We start from the raw sequence: 26,306 nt of genomic DNA on the forward strand, positions 1-26,306 counted from the left end.
TCCAACTTTAGCCCACATCATAATTATCCAGAAGGCCTGTTAACACACAGCTGCTGGGCCCTACCCCCAGAAAATCGGAGTCAGTAGGAGTGGAGTGGGGCCTGAGAACTTGTGTTTCAAGCAAGTTCTCAGGTGATGCAGATGCTACCAGTCTAGGGATCTGACTTTTAGAGCTGGCAGAGGAGTTAAGTGTTCACACGTGAGGGCAGCGGCGCTCAACCTTAACTGTACATTAGAAACACCAGGGTGGCGATAACAATCCTGAAGCCATCAGTTAGATCAGAAGCTGTGGTGGTAAGACTCAGGCTTCAGTGGGTTTTTTTAGAGCTCCCCCAAGAGATTCCAATGGGCAGCCAGAGCTAAGAACTGCTACTTTAGAGTTAGGCTATGTAGGTTCAAGTGCTGGCTACAGTATGCACAAGTTTAGGCAAGTTGTTCTACCTCTCCTTGACTCGGTTTCCTCTTTGAAAATAGGGATGTTCGGCCGGGCGCGGTGGCTCACGCCTGTAATCCCAGCACTTTGGGAGGCTGAGGCGGGCGGATCACGAGGTCAGGAGATTGAGACCATCCTGGCTAACACGGTGAAACCCCGTCTATACTAAAAAATACAAAAAATTAGCCAGGCGTGGTGGTGGGCGCCTATAGTCCCAACTACTCAGGAGGCTGAGGCAGGAGAATGGTGTCATCCCAGGAGGCGGAGCTTGCAGTGAGCCGAGATCGTGCCACTGCACTCCAGCCTGGGTGACAGAGTGAGACTCCGTCTCAAAAAAAAAAAAAAAAGAAAAAGAAAATAGAGATGGTAGCCAGGTATGGTGGTTCATGCCTGTAATCCCAGCACTTTGGGAGGCCAAGGTGGGCGGATCACCTGAGGTCAGGAGTTTGAGACTAGCCTGGCCAACATGGCGAAACACTGTCTCTACTAAAAATACAAAAAGCTGGGCACAGTGGTGGGCGCCTGTAATCCCAGCTATTCGGGAGGCTGAGGCAGGAGAATCGCTTGAACACGGGAGGTGGAGGTTATAGTGAGCCAAGATCGCGCCACTGCACTTCAGCCTGGGTGACAGAGCAAGACTCCAGCAAAAAAAAAAGAAGGAAAAGAAAATGGGGATGGCAATAGTTTCTAATTTGTATGGTTGTTCTGAGGATTCAAAGTTAATATGTATAAAAGTCTTAAAACAGTGCTGGCACTATTATGTAATGAAAGTACTACATAAAAGTCAGCTCTTGAATACGTATTAGTGGTAAAGAAGAGATCAAGCCATTGAAGGCATTGATTGTACAGGCTGGGTGCAGTGGCTCACGCCTGTAATCCCAACACTTTGGGAGGCAGAAGCTGGCGGATTGCTTGAGTTCAGCAGCTTGAGACCAGCCTGGGGAACATGGCAAAACCTGGTCTCTACAAAAAATGTAAAAATCAGCCAGGTGTAGTGGTGCGTGCCTGTGGTCCCAGCTACTCAGGAGAATTGCTTGAGCCCAGGAGGTTGAGGCTGCAGTGAGCCCAGATCATGCCACTGCATTCAAGCCTGGGTGACAGAGCGAGACCCTGTCTCAAAACAACAACAATGCATTGTACAATGATATGGTCTCTGGCATAGCAAACTTTGCTGTAGTTTAACCCTGTAAATCATTGGAAAGTTTATCAAATACCTTAAATGTTTTTGCAACTTATTCATTCCCTGGTTATTTGGGTAAACAAGTACGACGAACTGTTGGATGAACTTTATCCGAACTATTATCACTGAGCTGTTGGGGGAAATTCCATCTTTTCCAAATCTGTACTGCAATATAGTCTTATTATTAAAGGGACTTTAACAAAAAATAGGTGTGGCTTCCTGGGAGGTCTCTTTATATCCGGCACTGCAAAGACGACCCCACCAAAAAGCAGCTGCTCTTCATGAGTCACAGAGATAGTGCCTTGCTGACTATACATTAATGACCTGAGCAGTCCTTTTTGACTCAGATTTTATGGATTTGCAATAATCAACGTGGCATTCATGTGGGCAAGAACTGAAAGTTGTACAGATGTTAGGATGGTAAGTCTTGTAACATTAAGTTCATTCTTAACATTCTCTTTATTAGAACAGGGTTCCCCAAATTTTTCAGATCATTAGAATCAACTAGGTTTCTTCCTGAACATGCTGAAACCTTGGTTCTACCTCACACATACTCAATCAGTACCTACAGGGAAAGGGTCTGGGATTCTGTTTTGAACAAGTACCTTCAGTGATCTCAGTGTCATCAGGTAAATTTAGGAAATAGCCTTAATTTTTTTTTTTTTTTTTTTTTGAGACAGAGTCTCACTCTGTTGCCCAGACTAGAGTGCAGTGGTGCAAACTCGGCTCACTGCAGTCTCCGCCTCCCAGGTTCAAGCAATTCTGCCTTAGCCTCCCCAGTGGCTGGGATTACAGGTGTGCACCACCACACCCACTGATTTTCATAGTTTTAGTAGAGATGGAGTTTCACCATGTTGGCCAAGCTGGTCTCGAACTGCTGACCTCAAGTGATCCGCCCACCTGGGCCTCCGAAAGTGCTGGGATTACAAGCCTGAGCCACTATGCCTGGCCATGGAAACAGCCTTAAATTAATATTTATGTAATACATATAGAGAGATGGAAGAAGCAATAGGGAAGGTGGGGGCTATAGGTTCTAATGGCCACTCAAGAGCAGGTGTTTGTAAACTATAGCCCACAGAGCAAATCTAGCCCACTGCCTGTTTTATAAAGTTTTGTTGAAATACAATATGCCTATTTTAAAAACATGTTTTCTATGGGTGCTTTTGTACTATAATGTCAGAGTTGGCATTATTATGACAGAGACCATATGATGCACAAAGCCAAAAATATTTACTATCTGATCTTTTACAAAAAAACAGTTTACTGACCCCTGGATAAGAGATATGATTTCAGATGTGGGCAAACTTGGAACTAATAGTTATGAGCTCATAATAAAAAATAAACTAACAAGAAAGGAGGGGGGTCAGTAGATACAATTAACTGGAAAATCCAAATCCCCAAGAGTGGCAATTTGAGACTATAAAATAAGTATAAGATTATAAAGATTTGCTAGAAAAAATATATAAATCTTGCTGAAAGAAAATGGCAATTCATTGCAGAAAAAAGTGGGGGGGAAATTCAGATTTGAAAAAACTAAGTGAATCCTCTAGAAATGAAAGCAATTGAATCAATGTACTAAAGCAGTGCTTCTCAAACTTCAATGAGCATCACAATCACCTGCAGAGTTTGGTAAAACACAGATTCCTGGGCCCCACTCTGTTCAATGGGTCTTGGGTGAAGCCCATGAATTTGCATTTCTGATAAGCTCCCAGGTGATGCTGATATTTCTGATCCATGGACCATATTTTAGGTATGAGTTAAACAACAGATAAACACAGCTGGAGAAGTAATTAGTCAACTGGAAGACAGATCTGGGAGATAGAATGCAGTAGAGAGATAGGGATAGGAAATGTGGAAAAGCAGTTAAGAGACAAGGACAGAATGTGAAGGTCCAACCTAAGTCTAATAGGAATTCCAGAGGGAAACAATAGAATGAATGGGGGAGAAGCAATATTCATAGAGATATTGAGTGACAATATTCTAAAGTTGAAGAAACATGAATCTTGAACTAGATAAATAAGGACAAAACAATACCAAAATGCTTCATGGTGAAACTATGCAAAGAAGAAGCCTACAAGCTATCTTAAAGGAAAGATTACCTACAAAGGAAAGCAATGAGACTGATTATAGACTTCCAATCAGCAGCAGTATATGCCAGAAGACAGGGAAGTGTAATGTCTTCTAATCCAGACAAAATAATATTCAACCTAGAATTATGTGCCTACTAAATTACCATTCAAGAGCAAGGGCTATAAACAAAGGCATTTAAAAACACATCTCTCATTGAAAGAACTGCTAAATGATATACTTCAGCTAGAAGGAAACTGAACCCACAAGGAAGGAGTGGGATTCAAGAAACAATGGTGAATGAGGAAGCTGATAGATCTAAATAGTTATTAACCAATGGGAAATAAATTAGGGGAAACTAAATTACTAGATAACAATAATATAAAAGTTGAGAATTGGAAGGTTGGAGTTAAGCATTTTAAAGTCCTTGTGTTGTTTGGGAGGAGGCTGGACAGCCTTTTTTTTTTTTTTTTTTTTTACTTTAAGTAATTTATTACATTATAACAACACATTAAAGAAAACAATTAGGGCTGGGTGTGGTGGCTCATGCCTGTAATCCCAGAACTTTGGGAGGCCAGGGTGGCAGATCACTTGAGGTCAGGAGGTCGAGACTAGCCTGGCCAACGTGGTGAAACCCTGTCTCTACTAAAAATACAAAAAAATTAGTTGGGCGTGGTGGCAGGTAACTGTAATCCCAGCTACTCAGGAGGCTGAGGCAGGAGAATTGCTTAAACCGAGGAGGCGGAGGTTGCAGTGAGCCAAGATCGTGCCATTGCACTCCAGCCTGGGCAACAAGAGCAAAACTCTATCTCAAAAAAAAAAAAAAAAACTCACAAAAATTAGCTGGGCGTGATGGTGGGCACCTGTAATCCCAGCTACTCAGGAGGCTGAGACAGGAGAATCACTTGAACCCAGGAGGAAGAGGTTGCAGTGAGCCGAGATCGCACCATCACACTCCAGCCTGGGTGATGAGAAAATCCATCTCAAAAAAAAAAAAAGAAAAGAAAAGAAAACAAATGGAATGTGAACTAATAAATCAGTAGAAGGAAACAAGTGGAATGCAGAAAATTCAATGCAACAGAAAGCAGGATAGAAAAAGACAAAATTATGACCAAAAACAGAGTGAGAGACATAAATACAAACATATCACTAATCTCAATAAATGTAAATAGAATGAAGTTTTCTCTGATTTTCAGATTGAATTAAAAAAGAAATCTGCCTTTATGCTGGAGGTATAGGCACATAAAATGACCCAGAATGGCTGAAAATAATGAGATGGGGAAAGACTGACAACACAGATACTAACCAAAAGAAAAGTGGTATAGCAATATTAAGATGAGATAAATATAGACATAAGGCAGAAAACATTAGGAATAAAAGGGTCCTTTTTTTTTTTTTTTTTTTTGAGACAGGGTCTCACTCTGCTGCCCAGGTTGGAGTGCCGTGGTGCAGTCATGCTGACTGCACTCTCGACCTTCTGGGCTCAAGCAATCCTCCCACCTCAGCCTCCCGAGTAGCTGGAAGTACAGGTATGCACCATCACACTTGGCTAAAATTTAGTTTTTTTGTAGAGCTGAAGTCTCACTAAAATGCCCAGGCTGGTCTCGAACTCCTGTGCTCCAGTGATCCAGCTGCCTCACCCTCCCAAAGTGCTGAGATTATAGGTGTGAGCCACTATGCCTGGCCTGGAAGGGTCCTTAATGATAAAGGAATAATTATCATTTTCTATATTTTCCATTTGATTATTTTTTTAATGTCATTCACCAGCCACCCAACTGAATTTACCACTCACTAATATGACACAACAGACTGAAAAATGCTGCTCTAGAACACACTTCTAAACCTCCCTGAAAGCCCCAAGTAACGCTAAGAGGACTACTGTTCTACCGCAGTAGAATATCTGTAACACTTCCACAATACCAGGGAATAGGTGATATCTACAGCTTTTACAAATTAGATCCTTAAAGTCCAGACGCCAGTGGCTTATGCTGATAATCCCAGCATTTTAGGAGGTGGAAGTGAGATGACTGCTTGAGCCCAGGAGTTCAAGACCAGCCTAGGCAGCATAGTGAGACCCCATCTCTACAATTAGGAAAAAACAAAACAAAACAAAACAAAACTGGGCATGGTGGTTTGTGCCTGTAGTCCCAGGTACATGGGAGGCTGAGGTAGGAGGATCCCTTGAGCCCGGGAGTTTCAGGCTGCAGTGAGCTGTTTCAGGCTGCAGTGAGCTGCGATTGTGCCACTGCATTCCAGCCTGGGCAACAGAGCAAGATCCTGTCTCAAAAACCAAAAACAAACATTAGATCCTTAAGACAATAGGGAACACTAATAATTACCAGAATGAAAAACTAGCTTTTGTTTTGTTTCGTTTTGCCAAAGATCTAAGAAGAAATCACAAAGCTTCCTTATAAAGTTGAATTCAAGAGAGTTATGAACTCTGAATATTTTATTAATATAAGGTCACTGAAAAAGATTTTGCAAACATATATTTCTTTTATGTTGAAATCTGCTTTTCTTGAGTATAAAATCCTTCAGTATAATAATTAGTATGTCACATCATTAGCAAAGATGTATTAAGAACCTACTATGAGGCATCTCAAACCAAGTCGGTGGTTCACTCTTGTGAACATGACTGAAGAGGCCTGACCATTATGTTATTTCCCCAGCTTCTTTCCAGCAGCTGTAATACATGAACTGCCTTCCTCCAGAGCAATTAGAAAAAGCCCTGGGAATCATCCTCAGTCATCCAGGCTGTTGCTAGGTTTTTGTCTGTTTTGCCAAGAATCAGAGTAAACAACTGAGGAATTTAGAAGTCTAGATCCACAAACGGTAATTTCAGAGTCCCAGGCAACAGTCTCCCTCCTCTTCTCTGCCTGCAGCCACCACCTCACAGCAACACTTCTTTTTTTTTTTTTTTTTTTTTTGAGACGGAGTCTTACTCTGTCACCCAGGCTGGAGTGCAGTGGCGCGATCTCGGCTCACTGCAACCTCCGCCTCCCGAGTTCAAGCGATTCTCCCACCTCAGCCTACCAAGTAGCTGGGATTACAGGTGCATGCCACCACACCCAGCTAATTTTTGTATTTTTAGTAGAGACGGGGTTTCACCATGAGGCTGGTCTCGAACTCCTGACCTCAGGGGATCCACCCGCCTCAGCCTTCCAAAGTGCTGGGATTACACAGGCGTGAGCCACCACACCTGGCCAACACTTCTTTCTGCTGCCTGGCTAATGCCTAAAATTATGAAATTATGAAATCATTTATATATTCAACACTTTGTAAACCCTTGGGAGGAGACTTGCTTTCAGTTTTCTGAATAACTGGCTCCTCAGCCACTTGGTTCCATGTACTAATAGCAATTGTAAGATTCAACCTCAGAGCTGAATCCAGATTATTCTCACCACTTCAGCAATTGATTTAAGAAATTACTAACGGTGAGAGCTTGCTATGTGTAATGACACTGGTTTAGCACTTTGCATGTATTATGTCAGCTTATTTTCACACCAACCCAATGAAAAAATATTTTTATTTTCTCCATTTTACAGATGAAAAAATTGAGGCTCAGGGAGTTTAAGGAACCTGCCCAAGGCTCCTTAGTTTGTAATTTGTGGAGCTGAGATTCAACCTCAGGCTATCGGATCCAGGGTTGGCTTTTAAAACCAATATGGTACTCTGTACTAGCTTCCATCAGGGTAATCTATAATTAGGAGAATCTGATGGTGTCATGGGCATTTTTTAAAAAAACTGACATAAATAATGTATACCCTATTTATGTTCCCGTCTTGAAGGAGCAAATGGAGACTCCACACAGTAATTTTTAAAAATAAAAGTAGAAAGCTCTTAGTAAGGGAGGCTTTTTTTGGCAATGAAATTGTTTATGTGTTAAACATTAAACTGCACTCCATGGTATTTGCTGATTGGCACAACCACTGCCATTGAAATTGATTCCCTAATCATGATGATAATGACTGGGATTAGCCCAGTTCAATGGGTGCGTGCTTTCCCCAGGGCTCACAAAACCCTTCTCTAGAGATCCAGGCTTCCCTGGTAATGAACTAACAAGGCTGCTGTATTCTCTATGGGTAAATAACAGTCCTCACTTCAAAATGAAGGAAATTAAGGAAAAGATGAAAGGGTCTCTGGCCAGACAGAGCAAAATCACGCTAAACTGGTCAGCAGAACCCTGTGAACAACTGCAGGCTTCCAGAATGATGAGGAAATGGATGTTTCTGTTTTTGTTGTTATTGTTGTTGTTGAGTATTTAGGTAATGGAGAGTCAAACGATTATAGCAAAAATTAATTAATTATTTATAAGTTAAAGGACTTTTATTTGCCTCTCAGAACCTGTTAACTTAAAATTTTAAACACTTCTTGTATTCCTAAAACAATACATGCTCATTGTAAATATCCCAAACAATCCAGTCCAGAAAAACATGAACTGAAAAGTGACAGTCCCTGATGACGAACCCACCTTGTATGTCCTTCCAAACATTAAGAGTAAACCAATTGTAAAGAAAGAATTTGACTGTGATAAAACATAGTCAAGTTGCTGATTTTAACTAGACCTTCCTTTAATGATTCAGAAGATCTGTTGGGTTTATTCTCATGAAGGTTATCAGTTGTCGCCGTCCAGAAGTATGGGGATTCTTGTGTGCTTAGATCCCGATAAACACGAGCCTGTGGGAAAGTTGGGGTTAATCCCTTGTTTGCCTCTTCCCCTGCCCTTCGCCTCTAGGAGGGTTTGGGTTGCTGAGATCACAGCTAAAGTTATGGCTAGTAAGATATGATAACCCATCCTACCCAGAACCGAGATGTCTAGGATGCCTGATTCTTATGAGCATAAGACTTTAAGAAATACTGTAAAAACACTGGTTTGTAATAAAAAAGATTTGGGGGCTTATCCCATGTTCTGTGACATTAATATAGAGCTGATTTTCCTCTCTGAGATTTGCATGACACACTACTTTGTGTGTGTGTGTGTGTGTGTATACACATATATAACGTTTTACATATATACATTTTTCTTTTTTTTTTTTTTTGAAACGGAGTTTCACTCTTGTTGTTCAGGCTGGAGTGCAATGGCGCGATCTTGGCTCACTGCAACCTCCGCCTTCCAGATTCAAGTGATCCTCCTTCCTTAGCCTCTTGAGTAGCTGGGATTACAGACATGTGCCACGATGCCCACCTAATTTTCGTATTATTAGTACGGGCAATGTTTCACCATGTTGGACAGGGTGGTCTCGAACTCCTGACCTCAGGTGATCGGCCCACCTCGACCTCCCAAAGTGCTGGGATTACAGGTGTGAACCATCATGCTCGGCCATTTTTTATATATATTTAGAGATAAATTGTGTATTTTCTTTTTATTAAGCAAGGTAAACTTCCATTTGTAAGTTTAGCTGAAAACAATCAATCTTCTTTATTTGGGAGTAAAAAAATCAGTTGAATGGTTTTCTTAAAACAAGTAAGGCACCCTATGCTCTGGAAGAGGAAGTAATAGGAAGGACTTTATTTTTCTTGAGTTTGACGAGACCGTCTATCCAAATTCCTCTCAGTGAGTAAAGCTCTGGGGTGGCATTGGATCAATTGGCATAAAAAATCTAGAATTTTCTGGGAGGAAAGGGAGTGAGATCACGGTAATCCCAATATTTCTCCCCAGGTTTCCTAATTATCAAAACCTGTTGGAGGCCTTTGCTATAGAAGAACAGGATCAGAGAGATGAAATGTTAAAGGATGTCCACGATGGTGAGTGTGTTAAGGCTGGGCTCCCCACCACTGGTGGATTTGGACCTATCACGGTAGCTTTTGCTGCTTATTCTTTTGTTTCAAATTCCACACGGGGCTGGGTGCGTTGTCTCACGCCTGTAATTCCAGCACTTTGAGAGGCTGAGGCTGGCAGATCACTTGAGGTCAGGAGTTTGAGACCAGCCTGGCCAACATAGTGAAACCCTGTCTCTACTAAAAATACAAAAATTAGCCGGTCATGGTGGCGGATGCCTGTAGTCCTAGCTACTCAGAAGGCTGAAGCAGGAGAATTGCTTGAATCCGGGAGGTGGAGGTTGCAGTGAGCTGAGATTGTGCCCCTGTACTCCAGCCTGAGTGACAGAGTGAGACTCCATATAAAAAAAAAAAAAAAAAAAAAAAATTCACAAGGGCAAATCTCTTTGGATCACCAGTAGACTTACAATGTATTCTATAGACAATATTTCCACATTTCCCAAATGCTCTTTCAATCCAGCGGTGATTAACATGTTTGAAAGTAATTCACAGGATAAACTGGAAGCAGTATTGACTGTCAAAATTTAATAACTATAGACTTAGTTTTATTTACCACTCCTATACCTTATTTAGAAAGTCCATACATTTTGGCCGGGTGCGGTGGCTCACGCCTGTAATCCCAGCACTTTGGGAGGCCGAGGGGGGCAGATCACGAGGTCAGGAGATCTAGACCATCCTTGCTAATATGGTGAAACTCCGTCTCTGCTAAAAATACAGAAAGTCCATAAATTTTAACTTGAAAAAAAAAACATGCATTGTGGGAAAAGAATTAAGAGTCTAGAAATAAACGCATACCTCTGTGGTCAATTGATTTTTGATAAGGGTGCGAAGACCATTCAGTGGGACAAAGAATAGTCTCTTCAACAAATGGCTCTGGGGCAACTTGATATCCACATGCCAAAAATGAAATTGGACCCTTACCCCACACCGTATATAAAAATTAACTCAAAATGGATCAAAGAGCTACACTACCCAACTCTTAGAAGAAAACATAGGGATAAATCTTTATTATCTTAGATTTGGCAATAGTTTCTTAGCTATGACACCAAAAGCACAAATAACAAAAGAAATAAATAGATAAATTCAGGCCAGGTGCAATGGCTCAAGTCTGTAGTAATCCTAGCACTTTGGGAGATCAAGGCGGGTGGATCGCTTGAGGTCAGGAGTTCGAGACCAGCCTGGCCAACATGGCAAAACCCCATCTCTACTAAAAACACAAAATTGCCGGGCTTGGTGGCTCACGCCTGTAATCCCAGCACTTTGGGAGGCTGAGGCGGGTGGATCACAAGGTCAGCCGATCAAGACCATCCTGGCTAACATGGTGAAACCCCGTCTCTACTAAAAATACAAAAATTAGCCGGGTGCAGTGGCAGGCGCCTGTAGTCCCAGCTACTCGGGAGGCTGAGGCAGGAGAATGCCGTGAACCCGGGAGGCGGAGGTTGCAGCGAGCTGAGATTGTGCCACTGCACTCCAGCCTGGGTGACAGAGCAAGACTCCATCTCAAAAAAAAAAAAAAAAAAAAAAAATTTAGCCAGAGTGGTGGCACACACCTGTAATCTCAGCTACTCAGGAGGCTGAGGCATGAGAATCACTTGAACCCGGGAGGCAGAGGTTGCAGTGAGCCAAAATTGTGCCATTGCACTCCAGCCTGGGCACCAGAGGGAAACTCTGTCTCAAAAAAAAAAAAGATAAATTTGATTTTATCAAAATTTAAAAACTTTTGCATCAAAGGACACTATTAAGAGAGTGAAAAGACAACTTACAGAATGGGAGAAAATACTTGTAAATAATACATTTGAGAAGGGTATAGTGTCCAAAACATATAATAAACTCTTACAACTCAGCAACAAAATGACAAGCAACCCACTGTTTAAAAGCGCAAAGGGAAGTGGAGGGAGAAAAAAGCAAACAAATAAAATGGCCAAAGGCCTTGAATAGACATTTCTCCAAGAAGATATACAGACAGGCGACAAGCACATGAAAAGATGCTCGATGTCATTAAACATTAGAGAAGTGCACATTTAAACCACAATGAGATGCCACTTCATATCTGCTAGGATGGCTATAGTGAAAAACAAACAGAGCCAGGCACAGTGGTACACACCTGTAGTCCCAGCTACTCAGAAGAACGAGGTGGGAGGATCACTTGAGCCCAGGAGTTTGAGACCAGCCTGGGCAAAAAAGCGAGACCCTATTTAATTTAATAAAAAATTAAATTAAATTAAAAATGAAATTTAAATTTAAAATTAAAAAATTGAAAATAACATATGTTGACAAGAATGTGGTTCAATTAGAGCCTTCATTCATTGCTGGTGAGAATAGAAGATGATTCAGCCACTGTGAAAACCAGTTTGTTTTCTCAATAAGTTGAATTAAAATTACCCATGTCACCCAGCAATTCGACTTCTAGGTCTACAACTCCCCTTCCAAATTGAAAATAGGTGTTTAAACAAAAACTCACCTGTAATCCCAGCACTCTGGGAGACCGAGGCGGGTGGATCACCTGAGGTCAGGAGTTCAAGACCAGCCTGGCCAACATGGTGAAACCCCATGTCTACTAAAAATACAAAAAATTAGCTGGGCATGGTAGCATGTGCCTGTAATCCCAGCTACTCAGGAGGCTGAGGCATGAGAATCGCTTGAAAGCGGAGGTTGCAGTGAGGCGAGATCACACCACTGCACTCCAGCCTGGGTGACAGAGCGAGACTCCATCTCAATAAATAAATAAACAAACAAAAACTCATACGCAAATGTTCATAGCAGCCCTGTTCCTAATAGCCAAAAGGCAGGAACAACTTAAATGTTCCACTAAGTGCTGGGCTCGGTGACTCACACCTGTAATCCCAGTACTTTGGGAGGCTGAGATAGGAGGATTGCTTGAACCCAGGAGTTTGAGACCAGCCTAGGTAGTATAGTGAAACTTTGTCTCTACAAAAACAAAAAATTAAAAAATTAGCTGGGTGTGGTGGCACGCCTGTAGTCCCAGCTGAGGTGAGAGAATTGCTTGACCCTGGGAGGTAGAGGTTGCAGTGAACCAAGATCATGTATCACCGCACTACAATCTGGGCGACAGAATGAGACCCTGTCTCAAAAAAAAAAAAAAAAAAGGCCGGGTGTGGTGGCTCACGCGGTAATCCCAGCACTTTGGGAGGCTGAGGCAGGAAGATCACACGGTCAGGGGTTCGAGACCAGCCTGGCCAACGTGGTAAAACCCTGTCTCTACTAAAAATACAAAAATTAGCTGGGCGTGGTGGCGGGTGCCTGTAATCCCAGCTACTCGGGAGGCTGAGGCAGGAGAATTGCTTGAACCAGGGAGGCAGAGGTTGCAGTGAGCTGAGATCGTGCCACTGCCTTCCAGCCTGGGTGACAGAGTGAGACTCTGTCTCAAAAAAAAAAAAAAAAAAAAGCAAAACAAATGTCCCATTAAGTGATGAATGGATAAAAATAAATGTGGTATACCTATATGATAGATATTATTCAGGAATAAGTATTGATACATGCTGCAATGTGGATAAACCTTAAAATATGATATGCTGACTGGAAGAATCCAGACACAAAGGACACATGATTGTATGATTCCATTTGTAGGAAATATCCAGAATAGGCAAATCCAGAGAGACTGTGGATCTAAAGACACAGAGAGGCTATGGAGACTACAGCAGGTCTGTGGTTGGCTGGGGTAGGGAGAGGGGAGAATGGGAATTCACTGCTTAAAGAATGTGGGATTTCCTTTTGGCCTGATGAAAATGTGTTACAATGAGAGAATGGTGATGGTTGCATAACATTGTAAGTGTACTTAATGCTACTGAACTGTATACTTTAAAAGGATTAAAATGGTACAGTTTATGCTATGTGTATTTGACCAAATTTTTAAAAAATCACTAAGGTTACTTGTGAATCTGATAAAATTTCAGTGGAAGGAAAGGACAACAAGGCTCTTTGATGTAAAATTATTAAGAGAGTTGGAAGAGGTGGCCCCTCTATCAATAGGGGATAGACGAGAGGGAATGGTAGTTCTGGGGCTAGGAGGTAGCTGATGGTGAAACCTGGCTCAGTCTCGCCCTTTGGGGACTGTGTTTGTGTCCTAAGATGGTGGATGTGTGGGTGACTTGAGCAAGTTGAAACTTGGGAGCCCAGGCTTGGGCTCCCTCAAAGGATAGCAGTGACCATGGTAGGAGGAAGCCCAGGGACCAAGGTAGGAAGTCCAAGATCCAGTGGTGATCTGAAAAAGCAAGAGATGGAGCTCTGACTTTGCGGCATCCCCATGGTCAGCAGAGTTGGGGAGCAGCCCACCCCTTTAGACAAGCCTGGCTCTCTGGTCTATCCTCACCCTGCGCTCCCTTCACCAGTTTCTCTTAAATGCTGGGTCCTGCAAGCCTGGCAGGTTTCTATTTCTGCCTCAGTTTACCCTGCATCCCTCCCAGCAGGAGAGACAGTAGTTCCTGACTCTGAACTGTGGCTTTAAGAAGAGAAGAGGAGCAAGGAGGCCACCCTTCTGGGCACCTGGGGTTCCTGGAGAGACAGGAGGGGACCACGGCCTAGAGAGGGAAGCACTGACCTGGGCATGTGGCGTGTGACTGCGCCAGTTCTACATGCTCATTCCAGTTCAGGCAACTGTTCCTCCAGAATACACAGCTATTGACTCATTTAAAACGAATGGAGCTGGCCAGGCACAGTGGCTCACGCCTGTAATGCCAGCACTTTGGGATGCCGAGGTGGGCAGACCACCTGAGGTTAGGAGTTCGAGACCAGCTTGGCCAACATGGCAAAACCCAGTCTCTACTAAAACTACAAAAATTAGTCAGATATGGTGGTGCATACCTGTAATCCCAGCTACTCTTGAGGCTGAGGCAGGAGAATTGCTTGAACTCAGGAGGCGGAGGTTGCAGTGAGGTGATATCGCACCACTGCACTCCAGCCTAGGCGGTAGAGTGAGACTCCCTCTGAAAAATAAATAAATAAATAAATAAATAAATAAATAAATAAATAAATGGAGCTGATTAAGACAGTAGTCCCCAACCTTTTTGGCACTAGGGACCAGTTTCATGGAAAACAGTTTTTCCATGGATAGGGAACTGGGCTGGGGGGGATGGTTTTTGGATGATACAAGCACATTACATTTATTGTGTACTTTATTTCTATTATTATTACATTGTAATATGTAATGAAATAATTATACAACTCATCATCACGTAGAATCAGTGGCAACCCTGAGCTTGTTTTCCTGCAACTAAGTGGTCCCATCTGGGGCGTGATGGGAGATGGTGACAGATCATCAGGCATTAGTTAGATTCTCATAAGGAGCATGCAGCCTAGATCCCTCACATGTGCAGTTCACAATAAGGTTCATGCTCCTATGAAAATCTAATGCTGCCACTGATCTGACAGGAGGTGGAGCTTCGGTGGTAATGTGAGCAATAGGGAGTGGCTGCAGATACAGATGAAGCTTCACTGCTCACTCACCACTCACCTTCTGTTGTACTGCCTGGTTCCTAACAGGCCATGGACCAGTACCAGCCTGTGGCTGTGGGGGCTTGGTACCCCTGAAATAAGGGGAACCCCCAAAGTAGCCCTATCTAATAGTTAATCTAGAGAGCTGAGTCAGGGACTTCTTTGGAAAATGTTGGATCTCATTTCTCGGGATGTCTCACAGCATTCTTTTGTGACTTTAACTTATCTTTCAAGATAAAGTTGACACACATCCACATATATAAAATCACTCCCTTTCAGTCTTGGAATCTGCTTTGTGAGATGCAGCTCCTCTGGCAAGTGATGAGGTAGAAAGATGAATCAGGAAGAGGAAGGATGTGAGTGGCTGTGGCCTTTCTGAGCCCTGTTACTTTCTCACCTTAGAATTCCTGTATCATCCAAGACTGTTTCACTCTTCTGCACCTCTTGCAGAGGCCATTATCTCTCCCAGGAACACAATTAAACTCCATCCCTTCTTCCCATGGTGAACTCTAGTTCGTCCTTCAAAACAGCCCAGGAGTTTTCTGACCTCTCCAAGGCTGGGTTAGATGGCCCCTCTGTTTTCCCTTGCACTCACCAATTTCCCTACTCTTACCATACCTTATTGATCTTATTCCTGTGTCTCCTCCTACACTTTAAGTTTCTCAAGGGCAGCTGGAATCAATCCATTCAAGTTTTAATTCCAGCTCCACCATTACCAGTAAGACTTGGCAAGCCACTAAAATTCAATTATTTCATCTGTAACACGGGGATAATAATTTCTGCCTTATTGGCTTGGCTTGGTGATTCAAATTTGTAAAATAGGTGGGGAGCAGTGGCTCACACCTGTAATCCCAGCACTTTGGGAGGCCAAGGCAGGTGGATCACTTGAAGTCAGGAGTTCAAGACCAGCCTGACCAACATGTGTGAAACCCTGTCTCTACCAAAAATACAAAATTAGCCAGGCCTGGTGGCACACACCTGTAAACCCAGCTACTTGGGAGACTGAGGCAGAAGAATTGCTTGAACCTGGGAGGCAGAGGTTGCAGTGAGCTGAGATTGCACCATTGCACTCCAGCCTGGGCAGCAAGAACGAAACTCCATCTCAAAAAAAAAAAAAAAAAATTGTAAAATATTTGGCCAGGCACAGTGGCTCTCACCCATAATCCCAGAACTTTTAGAGGCCAAGGCTTGAGCCTAGGAGTTTGAGACCAGCATGGGCAACATGGCAAGACTCTTTCTCTACAAAATAAAGAAAATAAAAAATGAAATAAAATTTGTAAGATACTTCAAACCATGCCTGGGAGATAAATGCTCAATAAATATGAGCTATAATAAAAATAAAAATAATTGTTGCAATTACTATTATTTATCTCTTTAATCTCAACGTCTAGCACAGAAGTTGGTATGAAGTAAGCAGTCAGTGTTAAATAGAACTGTGGTTAATGCATTAACTGTGGTGAACCTAGAACTGTGCTGTTCTATGTAGTAGCCACCAGCTACATGTGTCTGTTGAGCACTTGAAATGAAGTATGTTGTAAGTGCAAAAACACAGTGTTGAAGACTTAGCATGTAAAACAGAAAGTAAGATAACTCATAAATAATTTTTTATTTTTATTTTTTTGAGACAGGATCTCAGGCTGGAGTGCAGTGGCACAATCTTGGCTCACTGCAGCCTCAACCTCCCAGGCTCAAGCAATCCTCCCATCTCAGCCTCCTGAGTAGCTGGGACTACAGGCGTTCACCACCACACCCAGCTAATTTTGTTTATTTTTTATAGAGATGATGTCTTGCTATGTTGCCCAGGCTGATCTTGAACACCTGGGCTTGAGCAATCCTCCTGCCTTGGCCTCTCATAGTACTGGGATTTACAGGCATGAGTCACCATGCCCGGCATAATAATTTTTTATATTAATTACATGTTGAAGTAATAAGATTTTGAATGTTTTAGGTTAAGTGAGATATATTCTTGTTTGTTTGTTTGAGACGGAGTTTCTCTCTTGTCGCCCAGGCTGGAGTGCAATGGCACAATCTCGATTCACTGCAACCTCCGCCTCCTGGGTTCAGGCGATTCTCTTGCCTCAGCCTCCTAAGTAGCTGCAAATTACAGGCACCCGCCACCGCGCTCAGCTAATTTTGGTATTTTTAGTAGAGAAGGGGTTTCATCATGTTGGCCAGGATGGTCTCGAACTCCTGACCTCAGGTGATGTGCCAGCCTCGGCCTCCCAAAGTGCTGGGATTACAGGCATAAGCCACCGTGCCTGGCCAAGTGAAATATATTCTTAAAAATAATCTTATCTGCTTGCTTTTACTTTTTAAAATGAGATGCCAGGAAGTTTAAAGTTACAAATGTGGTGGCTGTATTATCTTTCTATTGGACAGCACAGACCTATTCATTCTTAACCTACTGTTACTATAGTAAATCTTCACACAACCTCATTTATGCTCAAATATGGTGTAAGCTCTAGGAGTGTCAGTAATTCATTTAGGATGATGATTCATTGAGAATCAAAAGTACATCCAATTGGTTTGTAAAGGATTTACCATGCAGGGTTAATAAGCTAGTGTACAGAAGTATGTCGAAAAGGGACTAAAGTTTTACTGGGATTTTCCAGGTTCGCTGTGATCCTGAGATTCAAGAACTGCGTCAGTGGCAGAAGAAACTTCGCGAGGCCAAGCACATTCACCAGCGAGTCAAAATTTTCTGGGCCAAGCAAGAACAAAAAGGTAAGTTGCTGGATTCACAGTCCTTAGTTCATTCAAGAAAAGCCTGATTCTTATTCCAGGCTCAAGAAGGAGGCCCTCTGAGCTTTTGTGAGGTCCTTGTCTGCATGGAACTCAGCTTGTGCATGGGGGAAGTGGCTGCATATTAAGATTCTGCTCTGGAATGACAGAGGTGATGTGATATAATTTACAGGGCCATTTCTCTCCCACAGGGACAAATTCAGTGTCTCCCTGTGTCTGCAGGTTTCTATTTTTGAAGCTACAAGACATCAAGAATAACCCATTATTTTGGAAACACAGTGTCTATCAGTATGATGGATAGTTATAGTTATTCTTCTAAGTTGTTGATTGTGTGTCTGAACTCAGATGGTATTTTATGCTTGTCTTCTCCCCTTTTACGATGGCTAATTTTATGTGTCAACTTGACCGGGCTGTGAGATGCCCAGATTAAACGTTATTTCTAGATCTGTCAAGGTGTTTCCAGAGAGATTAGCATTTGAATTGATTGACCAAATAAAGCAGATGGACCTCCCTAATGGGCTTCATCCAATCTGTTAAGGGCCTGAATAGAACAAAATGGTGGAGGAAGGTTGCATGAACTCTGCCTGGCCATGTGAGCTGGGGCCTTGATCCTCTCCTGCCCTTGGTGCTGCTGGCTCACAGGGCTTCAAACCCAGACTAGAATCTACACTACTGGTTCTCTGGACTTCCTGGGTCTCTAGCTTGCAAATGGCAGATTGTGGGACTTCTCAGTCACCATAATTTCATGAGCCAATGTCTTCTTTTTTTTTTTGAGACAGAGTCTCACTCTGTTCGCCCAGGCTGGAGTGCAGCAGCATGACCTCAGTTCACTGCAACCTCCGCCTTCTGGGTTCAAGTGATTCTCCAGCCTCGGCCTCCTGAGTAGCTGGGATTACAGGCTTGCTCCACCACACCTGGGTAATTTTTGCATTTTTAGTAGACACAGGGTTTCACCATGTTGGCCAGGCTAGTCTTGAACTCCTGACCTCAAGTGATCTGCCGCCTCGGCCTCCCAAAGTGCTGGGATTACAGGCATGAGCCAGCGCGCTTGGCTGGTATGTTTTCTTTTCTTTTCTTTCCTTTTTTTTTTTTTTTTTGAGATGGAGTCTCGCTCTGTCGCTCAGGCTGGAGTGCAGTGGCTCGATCTCAGCTCACTGCAACCTCCGCCTCCTGGAGTCAAGCAATTCTCCTGCCTCAGCCTCCCGAGTAGCTGGGATTACAGGCGCCTGCCACCATGCCTGGCTAATTTTTGTATTTTTAGTAGAGACAGGGTGTCACCATACATATTGGCCAGGCTAGTCTCAAACTCCTGACCTCAGGTGATCTGCCCACCACGGCCTCCCAAAGTGCTGGGATTACAGGCATGAGCCACCGCGCTCGACCTGATATGTTTTCAAATGGGGAAAATTAAATTGCAGAACTATAAGTTTTTATTCATATATAAAAAAATGCATGGCCTGTAATCCTAGGACTTTGGGGGCCTGAGGCAGGTGGATCACCTGAGGTCAGGAGTTCAAGACCAGCCTGGCCAACATGGTAAAACCCTGTCTCTACTAAAAATACAAAAATTAGCCAGGCGTGGTGGCGGGCACCTGTAATCCCAGCTACCTGAACCCAGAAGGTGGAGGTTGCAGTGAGCCGAGATCATGCTACTGCACTCCAGTCTAGGCAACACAGCCAGACTCCGTCTCAAAAAAAAAAAAAAAAAAAAAAAAAATATATATATATATATATATATATATGCATGGAAACACAGAGATGCTAAACAGTCTCGAAGAAAATTATTGGTGGTTACCTTTGAGAATTTGGACCAAAGGGGTGGAACCACACTGTTGGAATCTTTTAGATAAGCACATAGTACTTTATAATTATGAGAAACTACAAAAAATAGTCATACATCCCTCAGCAGGCCACAGGCCATCATGCCTTGGGTCCTCTAACCTCCCCATCCTACCCTGTCCCCATCCTCCCTCAGTGGGCTACAGCCCCTGTAATCTCTTTTCTGTTCTTGCAATGTGCCAATGCGTTCTTCACCTTGGGACTCTGTACTTTCTATTCCTTTTTTTTTTTTTTTTTTTTCTGAGACAGGGTCTTGCTCTGTTACCCAGGCTGGAGTGCAGTGGTGCAATCTCGGCTCACTGCAACCTCCACCTCTGGGGTTCAAGTGATTCTCATGCCTCAGCCTCCCAAGTAGCTGGGATTACAGGCGTTTGCCACCATGCCCAGCTAATTTTCATTTTTTTTGTAGAGACGGAGTTTCACCATGTTGGCCAGGCTGGTCCTGACCTCCTGACCTCAAGTGATCCTCCTTCCTCGGCCTCCAAAAGTGCTGGGATTACAGGCGTCAGCCACCGTGCCTATTGCTCAGCCAGGATGGAGAACCTAAGGAGATGTGAGATGCCCAGTTGTTTTGTGCTTTCTTTAAAATGTGGAGTCCTTTAGGCCTGTGCTCTCAGCTCTGGGCAACAAGTCCCGCTGATGCTTGACTATACAGCTGCTATTAGGTTGGTGCAAAAATAATTGCGGTTTTTGCCATTAAAAATAATGACATTAAATGCAATTACTTTTGCACCAACCTAAATTTATTTACTGGACAATTGTCTTCCCCACTAGCATGTAACCTACATGAAATAATAGGACACATTGACATCATGGTACCTCCTGATGTGATGTGTCTGCCTGGCTTAACTCCTAGTACAGTGCCTGGCACAAAGTGAGCATCAGATAATATCAGTTGAACGAATGAATGAATGGAGCTGTGAGGTTTAAACGAGTCAATAAACAGAAAGTTCCTGGTGCAGAGTAGGAGCACATCAAATTGGTGATCTAAGCTGCCCTTGTAAAGAAGCAGCTTGAGCTGTTACTGTTTGGCTGGCTCAGCACAGGCCTCTGTTCCATGCACAACTGCAGTTTCATTTGGCTTCAAAACTGGAAGGCAATCAGGGCTGTAATCAGTTTAAAGGTCGAGGAAAGTGCAGCATGCCTATTTCTTTCTCTTGGTCTGTATTCTTTGGATTTGATTTGCGGTTGGTTGATTGACTGATTGGGCTCACTTCGGAGCAGGGAGAATAGACTGGAGTTCATGCCGTTATCCAGCCCGCAGCAGAGGGGCTGGAGGGGCTGGTGGAAGCAATTCCATTTCCACCATCTGCTGCTGGCTTCCCGTGCCACCTTCCAAGGGCTCCGGAAGGAGCGAGCCATGCTCTCCAAACAAGAAACACCTCTTCAGTAAATACCCCAGTGTGAACCCATGGATGGGTTCCCATTTACGCTGAGACCGTGAAATGGCCTTTGGGCAAACAAGCCAATTCTAAAGTCTGTCCCCAGGTCTGTGATCAGTTAAGAAGGAAGTCAGGACAGCAGAAAGGACAGGTAAAGGACCGGGCTTTGGAGCTGGCCAGACCTGCCCTTGGAATCCTAACTACCATTTCTATCCATGTGACCCTGATCTAGTGAACTTCATGAAGCTTCAGTTTTCCGTTGTGCAAAATGGGACTAGTAATAATAGTGTCTATCTAACACAGGTGTTATTACAAGATTATAAGAGATGATGATATTTAGAACAAGTCCTGGCACATAGTTCCCATAAATGTTAGTTTTTGTCATCATAGCATTATTAAACTATTTGTGTTGATTTCTTCCAATAGACTCCAAGCTCCATGGGCTTTCATGTAGGACCATGTTTGTCTTATTCATCATGAGCCTGGCACAGAGCAGGTGGTCTGTACATATTTAGGGGATGAAGCTCTGGGCTTCATTTTACATATGAAGAAATTAAGTTCCAGCAAGATTGAGTGACTTGCCCAGGGTCACACAGCAGAGGACAGCCTGGGGCTGGGCCCAAGACTTCCCTTTCTCTGTCCAGTGTTCTAACACATCCTGGAGGACAGATGCAGAGAGCTAAGACATTCTCTTAGATTCTGCCCTCAGACCCAGATTCTCAGGAATCTTCTGGAACATGACATACGACCTGTTCAGTTTCCTCTCTGGGCTTCAGAGTTCTTGCTGTTTATGTTTTCATGGACTGAAGCCTCCAGCTAGGGGCTGAATTATGAGAAGCAGAGTACAACCTGCTGCACACCAGGCAAAGCAGAACTTCTTGTTCTCTTTAACTGTCGCCGAGTTGAATCATTTCGTTAAGCTCATGTGCTAGAGTTACTTCCTATTTTAAACCTTATGAATCTGGGTAGTGTGGGGGGTTGCAAAATAAATCTCCCCAGCCAAGGTGACACCTCAATTAGACCTCAAAGGCTTGCAGTGAAGCAATTTGAAAATGGATGTTAAGCACATGCTAGTTCTCCTTTAGACTTGCAATAAAAAATAGTGGAGTGATTGCAAATGAAAATGGTTTTTCAACTTCATTAAAAAAAAAAAAAAGCTCATCTATGTACAAATCCAGGAGGCAGGCATATCTTTTTAAGTTGTTGCCATTTTATCCACATTGCGCTCTGGCATTTACAGTACAAATAGATTTTACCAAGTTCATAGCTTAGAGCAACCTTGGGCAGACAGGAGGTCTGAGGGAGAGTCACATCAGCTGTCGGGGTGGAATCATGGTCATATATAGCCCGTCTCATGTTACAGTGAGTCAGAGACTGCCTGTCCCAAACAGTATTTTCTTCTAGGACGGAAGCGGTGTGAAGTTATCTTCAAGTCTCTATCCATCAGGACAGATGCAGGAATTATTTTAAAACGTGTATGGTAAGAATTTCAGCCAATGTAGTTTAAAATAAGATGCCCAAGTCATTTTTGAGATGTAGTAAAAAATACCATGTCTCGATTAATAGCATATTTTTAGCCTCACATAGTAATTGTTTTCAAATGTGCTTTGTAATTGAATATCCATATTTTATTTAGAAATCTAGTACGAGCAGGGAGAAAGAAACCATAGAAATTGTTCCCATAACATCAGATTAAATTACATATATGTATATATATATATATATATATATATGCACACGCGTATATATACATCATATATATCATCAGATAAATTTATCATATATGTGTTTGTGTGTATATTCTTTATATATGCACAAATAATCTCTAAATAACTATCACTTCTTAATGTTTTGAAGAAAAGGCAGAGACTTGGAGGGAGAGATTGATCTGTCAAAGGAAATGAATTGTCTACTTTTTGTTTGCTTAACTGTTTATTTCCTACTTCATTCCAAGAATGGTTTTTAGTAGTTATGGAAATACACACAATATGATATTTTTAGGTAAAGGTGGTAATTAAGGAATAATTAAGATTAGGGAAAAAAATAAAGCCACTCAGTGCTGTAAGTAAAATACTTAACTTCAAGGCCTAGGCTGACAAATACAAATTATATATATTCAAAGTGTGCAACATGATGATTTAATATTTGTACACTGTATTAGTCCATTTTCACACTGCTATAAAGAATACCTGAGACTGGGTAATTTATAAAGAAAAGAGGTTTAATTGATTTATAGTTCTGCATGGCTGGGAGGTCTCAGGAAACTTAAAATCATGGCAGAAGGCAAAAGGGAAGCAAGGCACGTCTTATATGGTGGCAGGAGAGAGAGAGAGTGAGGGGGGAACTGTCAAACATAAACCATCAGATCTCATGAGAACTCACTCACTTTCATAAGAACAGTATGGGGGAAACCTCCCCCATGATCCAATCACCTCCCACCAGATCCCTCCCTCCACACATGGAGATTACAATTCGAGATGAAATTTGGGTGGGGACACAGAGCCAAGCTGTATTATACATACTGTGTAATGATTACTACGATCAAATTAATGAACACATCCATCACCCTTAGTTATGATTTGTGTGTGTGTATGTGTGTGGTGAGAACCCTTAAAATCTGCTCTCTTACCAATTTTTAAATAAACAATTCAGTATTATTAACTGTAGTTACCATACTTTACATTAGATCCCCAGAACGTCTTCATCTTATAACTGAAAGTTTGTACCCTTTGACCAGCATAGAAGTTTCTTAGGAAAACATGCCAAGGTAAAGATGGAAATAGAATCTATTACATAAATTCACAGTGTCCATAAGAAAAAAGACAAACCATTTGTTCAGGAAATACTCAGCGCTTCCCTAATACATTATGCAATGTGAATCATGACCTCAAAAATATTCCTGTAATGAATAGAAATATGGCTCTGAGCTTCCAGGAAGCCACAACAATAAAGGAAATAGGATCATTAATGGTTTATTGTGTCCTCAAGATTAAGTGAGTTTCTTGGAAGCACACATTCCTGGAGCTGAGACTTGATTTTTCTTTCATAAAGAGGACACTGTAACATACTGAACACCATTTTATTCCCAAATATAGTAAGTTTCTTAGAGCAATGTTTCCTTCTAGAGGGAAAACATGAAAGCCCGGAGTAGAGGGTGGAGACTAGAGAAAGTTCTTTTCCCTAATTTTAATTTAGACCACAATGACAAATCCTAGCGATTAGGATTTCCCTGTGGTGTAAAGGCTATTCTTAAGATGAACACCTCATCTTAGCCACCCCACCTGCTTGTGACCTTAGGATATGCTGGAGGCTATGGTCACGGCTGTAATCCCGGCACTCTGGGAGGCCAAGATGGGAGAATTGCTTGAGCCTAGGAGTTCGACACCAGCCTGGGCAACACAATGAGACCCCGTCTCTACAAAAAATAAAATTAGCCAGGCGTGCTAGCACGCTCCTGTAGTCCCAGCTACTCAGGAAGCTGAGGTGGGAGGATTGCTTGAGCCTAGGAACCAGAGGCTGCACTGAGCGGTGACTGCACCACTGCACTCCAGCCTGGGTAATGAGCAAGACCTCATCTCAAAATAAATAAATAAATAAATAAATAAGATATGCTGAAACTTAGTTCTTTCCTTCCTAGCCCATGTAATTGGGCTAGGAAGCCCGTGTAATTGTGCATTGCTGAGAGCAGAGAAGGATGTCTGCAACTAAGGAGTAGCTACGAGTGATGGAGCTTATACTATGTGCCAGACACTACACTAAGCATCTTATGTTTCCATGTAGTCCTCACACCTGGTATCTCAGAGAGGTGAGATCATCTCCATCGTACAGATGAGGAAACCGGGGCTGGGAGGATACACAGCTTGCACAAGTCCACACAGCCAGTCAGGCCGGAGACCAGGGATTTGAACCCGGATCTACCTGATGCCAAAGAGGCTAGGGCCATCCCAGGCCATGCTGTTCTGTAACTCAAGTGCCCAATAGACCACAGTGGTCCAGTGCAAAGCTTCCCAGCATGGTAACTAAGGACCCACAGGCTGGACAGCAGGCAGTGTCTGGCTCTGCCTCCCAGCCTGCACCCTGACACTGGAGTGACCACAGACCACTAGTATAGGGGAAGATTGGCAGTAGAGGAGGCTGAGAGCCCCATTCAAAGGCTGCAGGATCTACATGAGTGTTTTGGGGAGATATTTTCACTAAAGCAAGAAACCAGGGTTAAGTGAATAAGGATAAGAATATTCTTTTCTCCCTCTTTCCAAATCCTCTGTCCATCTACATTTGAGGAGCAGAGAAGGGTTTGGCCACCAGAGAGGGAACCTGGGTATGGGGAACACTCTAGCCTGTGGCTCAGGAAGTGGGTTCTAGCATTAGTTGAGAACCTTTGTGACCAACAGTCTATCATCTAACAAAAAAGGTCAAGTTTTAGTGATGTATTTTCCAAAGACAATCACTGTTGAGTATATCAGCCCATAGTTTTCCCATTCATCTATCAACATACACATATAGGCCAGGTGCGGTGGCTCACGCCTATAGCTCCAGCACTTTGGGAGGCCAAGGCAGGCAGATCACTTGAGGCTGGGAGTTTGAGACCAGCCTGGCCAACATGGTGAAACCCCGTCTCTACTAAAAATACAAAAAAATTAGCTGGGCGTGGTGGCACATGCCTGTAGTCCCAGCTACTCGGAAGGCTGAGGCATGAGAATTGTGTGAACCAGGAGGTGGAGGTTGCAGTGAGCCGAGATCACACTACTGCACTCTAGCCTGGGTGACAGAGCAAGACTCTGTCTCAAAAAAATTTAAAAAGTAAATGTATATATATTTATAAACATGTAACCATATTACATATGCTGTACTGTAACTTGCTTGTTTTTTCTTCACTTGGCAATATATCATTGCCATCTGCTTCATGCCAGCACACACAGATCTATCCCATTATTTTTAGTGGCTCCATAAAAATGATAGCACTGTACCATACTTTCGTAAAACCGATTCCTATGAATGGATAGTTGGCTTGTATTATGAACAATGCTCCATAAGCATTGTTGTAGCTATATTCTAGCTTACTTGTAGAAGTATTTCTTTTTCTTTTCTTTTTTTTTTTTTTTTGAGACAGAGTCTCACTCTGTCGCCCAGACTGAAGTGCAATGGCACAGTCTTGGGTCACTGCAACATCCGCCTCCCGGGTTTAAGCGATTCTCCTGCCTCAGCCTCTTGAGTAGCTGGAATTATAAGCGAGTGCACCACACCCGGTTAATTTTTGTATTTTTAGTAGAGACGGGGTTTCACCATGTTGGCCAGGCTGGTCTCGAACTCCTGACCTCAGGTGATCCACCCACCTCGGCCTCTTAAAGTGCAGGAATTACAGGCGTGAGCCACCATGCCCAGCCTTGTAGAAGTATCTCTATAGCATAAATTCCTAGAAGTGGAATTGCTGGGT

General features: G+C 42.9%; 1 protein-coding gene across 3 annotated transcripts in view; it reads left to right on the forward strand.

Annotated features, from left to right (window-relative positions):
• IQCK (IQ motif containing K) overlaps positions 1–26,306 on the forward strand; it is a 139,750-nt gene that overhangs the window by 91,771 nt on the left and 21,673 nt on the right. For 2 of the 3 annotated variants that reach the window (XM_054454212.2, XM_063655232.1), the window contains 2 exons: positions 13,047–13,120; positions 17,522–17,633. In XM_054454212.2, coding sequence (XP_054310187.1) covers positions 13,047–13,120; positions 17,522–17,633 — 186 coding nt within the window. The remainder of the gene's footprint in view (positions 1–13,046; positions 13,121–17,521; positions 17,634–26,306) is intronic. The other variant, XM_054454213.2, reaches the window with a different exon arrangement.

Source organism: Pongo pygmaeus, chromosome 18 (genome assembly GCF_028885625.2).
Source record: "Pongo pygmaeus isolate AG05252 chromosome 18, NHGRI_mPonPyg2-v2.0_pri, whole genome shotgun sequence".
In the NCBI taxonomy this organism is placed as follows: Eukaryota; Metazoa; Chordata; class Mammalia; order Primates; family Hominidae; genus Pongo; species Pongo pygmaeus.